Source organism: Priapulus caudatus, unplaced genomic scaffold, assembly GCF_000485595.1.
Source record: "Priapulus caudatus unplaced genomic scaffold, Priapulus_caudatus-5.0.1 Scaffold406, whole genome shotgun sequence".
Lineage (NCBI taxonomy): Eukaryota > Metazoa > Priapulida > Priapulimorpha > Priapulimorphida > Priapulidae > Priapulus > Priapulus caudatus.
The window spans coordinates 118023-124181 of NW_014577467.1; the positions used below are offsets into that span (position 1 = coordinate 118023).

Consider the following 6159-nt stretch of genomic DNA (forward strand, 5'->3'; position numbering starts at 1 on the left):
TCTCTCTTTCTCGCTGGCTGTCTGTCTAAGTAAATTATTAATAAAATTTAAATGTCTTTATTTTTAAAAAGCGTTTGTGACGCATGTGCCTTCATCAGTCACATCTATCATTCTAACGAATTCAATTAATAATATATATTCTATGTGCTGTGTCTGAAAAGAGACGCGTTGTCTCCGGGGCTTGCCTTTAAAAGAGTAAATGCATTAAAACCTAATTAATGCAAGTTTGTGCGTTATGTCGGTCGGTGCGCAGCCCTATATGCTGTGCGAGCAGGAGAGCGCAGGAGAAAGAAAGATAGGGATAATGCAAGTGATAGAGAGGCATTTCGGTTGGAGAGAGAAAGAGAGCGAGAGTGAGTGAGAGAGAAAAATATAGATATATAGAGAGAGAGCGCGCGCGCACGCGCGTGTGTGTGTGTGAGAGATAGAGAGAGAGAGTGTGAGAGAGAGAGCTAGAGAGAGAGAAAGCGTGAGAGACAGAGGGAGCAAGGTAGAGAAAGAAGGACAACAATAGCGAGAGAGAGAGAGAGGGGAGAGAGAGAAAGAGCGAGCGCCAGCGTGGAGGAGCGAAAAGGAATGCGATAAAAGGAGTGAACGCGACAACAAATACGCAAAACACTCCAGCCAAACAAGTGCTAAATGTAATTATATATAAACACCTGCTGAACCTACTGATGTCCTCTAGGAGTCGATCATCCGCCAGCAGATGCCAGCACTGTACGACTACATCAACGAGGCCTTCAAGGCGCTAGAGGACCAGCAGAAATTGCTCGGTGGCGGAGGTGGCGGCGTCTCGCAGCATCCGAAGAGTTCGGCGATGAGAAGGTCAACGAGCCTCGACAACGTAGAGGTCAGCGTTAACAGCGATATGCTTGCCGCTTCTGCTGCTGCTGTGGTTGTGCTTGTTGTTGTCGTTGTTGTTGTTGTTGTTGTGGTTGTTGTTGGTGGTGGTGGTGGTGATGGTGTTGTTGTCGTTGTCGTTGTCGTTGTCGTTGTCGTTGTTATCGTTATTATTGTTAGTGGTGGTGTTGTTGTTGTTGTTGTTGTTGCTGTTGCTGCTACTGCTGCTGTTGTTGTTGCTGTTGCTGTTGTTGTTGAAAGTTGCTATCGTTGCGATTGTTTTTATTATTGTTGGTGTTGCTGTTGTTGTTGTTGTTGTTGTTGTTGTTGTTGTTGTTGTTGTTGTTGTTGTTACTGCTGCTGCTGCTGCCACCGCTGTAGTTGTTGCTGCTGCTGCGATTTTGTTATTTTGTTGTTGGTGGTGGTTGCAAAAAAATCCCAGTCCGAATAACGGCCGCGTGTATGTACCCACCTAAATGCATGCACATATACATTGACAGAGCCGGCAGACAGGGCAAGATAGCGGTTACGAGGACCACATGAATGGCGGGTATGAGACAGACCCTGGCGAAACAGGCAAGGCCGAGGTAGCGGCCAGCAACATGTCTCTGTACAGGACAGCGGACATAGCTGTCGTGCTGGACCGACCGGACAAGCAAGGTCACCGCCAGGTACGTGTTCCCTCCTCGTCATCGCAGCCACGGGGTGTGTTAATATAGAAAATTATCAGAGCTCCTTCTTTATACATAAAGGACTTATTATTGTATTGGTGTTGGTCTTTACTTGGTGTCGTCTCGTAGAGACGCGTCTGATTAACATGGTCTTGTTGATAAGGGAAATACGCAGAACATCACCATATGAATAGAAATTTTAACTATATATTTATATATAATTTATAATTGATTAATATATATTAAAGATAAATATATAATGTGTGTGTGCGTGTGTGTGTCGTGTGTGTGTGTGGTGTTTGTGTGTGTGTGTGTGTGTGTGTGTGTGTGTGTGTGTGTGTGTGTGTGTGTGTGTGTGTGTGTGTGTGTCTCCATAGCCGCCGCTAAACCCGCAACGTCTTTGTTGTAGGTTCAACTCTACCAGATGACGCCAGATGGCGACAACGTCGTGCGACTATTCCCGAATCAGTCGGACAGCGACAGCGACAACGGCACGCCTCCCCCGCCGACGCCCAGCGGCGACGGCGACGCTGACGAGTCCGCCGAACAAGTGTACGTCATTCCCGTGCAGAACTACGGCGCCATGAACGTATACAAGGTGAACATCGCCGACGGCAAGATGGCGGGTCTCACAGCAGACGCCTCTGCCGCCGCCGAGCCGGACTCGGACACGGACACGGAGATAGTGACGCTGGCGCCGATGATGGACGTCATCAAAGCTGCCGACAAATCGCCCGTCGCTCAGAACGTCGAGTTCTACAGTAGGCTAGCGGGTGCTACGACCCCTGCCAGCTCTCCGGCGAAGACGAAGACTGCGGTGAAGAAGGTGAAGAACCCCGAGCGATCGAACAGACGCGAGTCGATTAAGCAGGCCGTCAAGATGGCGCTCATGACGGAGTATTTCTCGGAAGATGACCCGGACAGCGGACACGAGGCAACCGCTGAGCGAAAGCCGCGTGAGATCCGCTCCCCGCCGCCAGCCCCTCCCGCCGCGGCACAGCAGCAGGAGGAGGATAAACAGGAGAAGAAGGAGGCGGGGGAGTCCACTGGGTATCGGCTGCGGGTGTACCCTCCCGCGCGCCCCCTACCGGTGGAGGAGGTGTTTGCTGCTCGCGCGATCCAGGTGTCGCGTCCGGCCGACGCCCACCGGGAGGCGCTGGTGTTGCGTAACTCGCGCCGCGGTCGCCCGTACGACTTCTTCGCTCCACTGACGCCGCGCAACGCCCAGCGAACTTACCCGCCGCCGCCCTACGGCGCTCCGAAACACGCGAGACCGCCAGGGGGCGCTAAAGCCCCGCCGGCGTACCCGGGGCGGCGGGAGGCGCCGGCAGATGGCGCTCTCGCGTCGTCGCGGCCAGTCATGCGGCGGGAGTCGATCAACCGCGCCCTGCACGTGGCGACGCTCTTCCGCCCGACGTACCACCACTCCGACACCGACCTCCGACCAAGAAACTCGCAGTTTGCCGACGTGCTACCCAGTGTCTACCTGGACCGCGGCGCCGCCAACCACCGCCAGGCGGCGCTGAGGCGAATGACGATACCGGAGGATATGTTTGAGGACGATGCGTCGTCACCAGGGTCGTCCGAGACTGGCGCCTGTAGTGGCACGAGGGCCGCGCGTAACTCATTGCGACGCGACCCGGGTCCTGACCTCTCACTCGTAGCCTACTTCTAACCGTAGCTGATGATGTCAGTATGGCCCCAGTCAGAGCGACACCTCTCAGTGACAGCCCACTTCTAACAGGGCAACTCTGAACTGTGCATGGGTTGCGACCTCAGCATGCAATAGACTGTAAAATAATACAAGTCCGCAATATACATTGTAGGTTCAATCATTCTAGCCACGTCATCATCTCTGCATAGTACAGGTCCGGTTCATACCGCTCTCCTTCGGAACACAATCTTACCTAGCTCATAACCCCAGAATAGTATCAGCGGTCAAGATCTGCCCACCAATAACGGAGGTCAAGGTATGACAAGTCCCCCACGACACAATTCTAGCTAATTCGAACCTCAGACTAGAATAGAGTAAAATCCTTACACAACTTGTCATTTAGATTCGCACCCCTTTCTCTCTCAGCTTCCGCTCAGAGTCAGTAGAGCTTCACACGACAGAAAGCCCTCCTTGTGCAGATACATTTAAACTACACGCTCAGAATCACCGTAAAAATCATTCTAAAAGCATCACTGACATCAGCAATCTGTCACTAGCATTCATAAAAAAAACATGCAATATCGTGTAGCGCGGTGCAGGATTGCGTAATCGACAGTAGAGCAATAGCGATTATATTTCTGTCGACGCTAAACACAGGTTGTAGTTTTGCGAGGGCAATAACTATCTTCTCCAAGAAGTAGGTAATTCGAACCTCAGACTAGAATAGAGTAAAATCTTTACACAACTTGTCATTTAGATTCGCACCCCTTTCTCTCTCAGCATCCGCTCAGAGTCAGTAGAGCTTCACACGACAGAAAGCCCTCCTTGTGCAGATACATTTAAACTACACGCTCAGCATCACCGTAAACATCATTCGAAAAGCATCACTGACATCAGAAATCTGTCACTAGGCTGACTAGCATTCATAAAAAAACAGGCAATATCGTGTAGCGCGGTGCAGGATTGCGTGATGAACAGTAGAGCAATAGCGATTATATTTCTGTCGACGCTAAACACAGGTTGTAGTTTTGCGAGGGCAATATCTATCTTCTCCAAGAAATCGTTCGCCTTGTACAGTGAGTGTAGGTATAGTTCATGAGGATATTGTTACGAAAAAGTGTTACATTACAGTGTGTTTGCGTGTGTGCATGCGTGCCTGTGTGCATGCGTGTGTGTGTGTGCGCATGCATGTGCATGCGTGCGTGTGTGTGTGTACGTGCATATGTGTGTGTGTACGTGCGTGCGTGTGTGTGTGTACGTGGATGCGTGTGTGTGTTGAAGATAAGGGTCGGGGTCAGTATGACAGCCATATTGTTATATTGCCGGTGTAATGCTTATATTGTCCTGCGATATATTGCGCCAGGAACGTGATTCTCTTAGAATGGGGGGGGGGAGGCTGATATTGTGAGAGAACCCAATAACAGGAGTCTATATTTTTGTAGTCATGCATTTAACACACTGACACAGTGACTATAAATTTCGTAGAAGATTTTACCCGTTTTATGTGTAGTTTAATACAGATATAATATGATAGGAGATTGGAAAAGATGTCTGTTGTTAGCATACTGTAGCCCTAGCACACGATTGCCATGTGCTTAATACCATCATTTGTACTATGTTGCTATTTATATTGTACGTACCATATCATACCCAAGTGAGTTTTCAAAACCCATCATCGGTTATGTAAGAAACATCGATTTTTGAAAATATACTCTTATGACATATTCAATTACGGGTGTTACTCTACTTTTCATCTTTTGACATTTGCTTCCTGATGTTTGCTACTTTAGCCGTTGGTGCAATGAGATACACGTGTAAAGATGAGCATTACTAGAGAGAGTAGAGTTTCATGTTTATTGCTAGATCTTTCACCGGTAACAGCAACATTCAGAGCTGGCATCCAACTAATTACATCCGTGCATCAATGACATCAACGCACATCACAATCCACCCCTCATCTAAACGACATCACTAGGTGGCTAACGTTTGCTACACTCCTCAACACACTACCCAAAAGTTCCCACAAATGTCTAACCTGGTCCCGATTACCATATCAACGTACTGGTGGTGCCACCTGTAGGACATAAGTGTAATGATCCGTCACAACTATGCTGTAGTGAGTGTTCGAGTGCTCATGTAGCCACAAAAAGCTCTTCTAGGTAGCAAGCTGAACCAAAATATACAAAATATACTCTTGTTGAATGACCCTACATGATATAAATCTGTATCTAAACACAATATTTTCCCGAGATAATACCTAAATAGTTATATATTGTGTACACAGGAGCACATCATTAACAACATTATCAGGGGCTCCTGTATATACATATATAGACACACACAGATACATAGACTCTACATAACACACGCAGAAACTTCTACAGAGATCACCATGAGTTTGTATGCACCAGGCATCATAACCTTACTATACCCACTTCTAGAATAATTGCGTACTGCATGCCGTACTTCCACTAATTATGCTGCCATCTACTTAAGAACATTGCCACGAATTTTCCCACACAAACATTGTTTCTCACGGATAAAACTCGAAATCTCCGCGAGAGCACGAGACACGAGGCTAACACAACTTCTTCAGTGCTGGAGTGTGTCTGAAACCGAGCGTCGAGATGGGAGCTACAACACATCACGCTGCCTCCTCTCGCCCAATCCCCTGCTCTCACTCATGAACATGCCGACCCGTCGCGCAGACGACGCCTATGCCTGATAGGTGGAGGAGGAAACGTTGCCACCATGTCCGGTCCAGTTGGTGTGCTCGTATTTCCCCGGTGCGGTCAGACGCTCGTATGTGTGAGCTCCGAAGTAGTCCCTCTGAGCCTGCCAAGAGAAGATGGGCATAAGAGGGGAATACGTCACACATGCACCACTATTAAATGCACTTACATAATACATGTTGTTAACAGGCAGTTAATAACGTCAAGATGTGTCAATCAGTCATATCATCTTAGACAGCCATCAAACTTATAGCTAGTAAAC

General features: G+C 48.5%; 2 protein-coding genes across 2 annotated transcripts in view; one reads left to right on the forward strand and one right to left on the reverse strand.

Moving 5' to 3' along the window:
• The window catches only part of LOC106810043, a 24573-nt gene extending 19676 nt beyond the window's left edge, over positions 1–4897 (forward strand). Inside the window, exons 4-6 of the mRNA XM_014813310.1 lie at positions 686–850; positions 1341–1511; positions 1921–4897. Coding sequence (XP_014668796.1) covers positions 686–850; positions 1341–1511; positions 1921–3186 — 1602 coding nt within the window. The 3' untranslated portion in view covers positions 3187–4897. The remainder of the gene's footprint in view (positions 1–685; positions 851–1340; positions 1512–1920) is intronic.
• A 95-nt stretch (positions 4898–4992) lies between these two features.
• LOC106810044 (6-phosphogluconate dehydrogenase, decarboxylating-like) overlaps positions 4993–6159 on the reverse strand; it is an 11529-nt gene continuing 10362 nt past the window's right edge. The window contains exon 10 of the mRNA XM_014813311.1: positions 4993–6000. Coding sequence (XP_014668797.1) covers positions 5881–6000 — 120 coding nt within the window. The 3' untranslated portion in view covers positions 4993–5880. The remainder of the gene's footprint in view (positions 6001–6159) is intronic.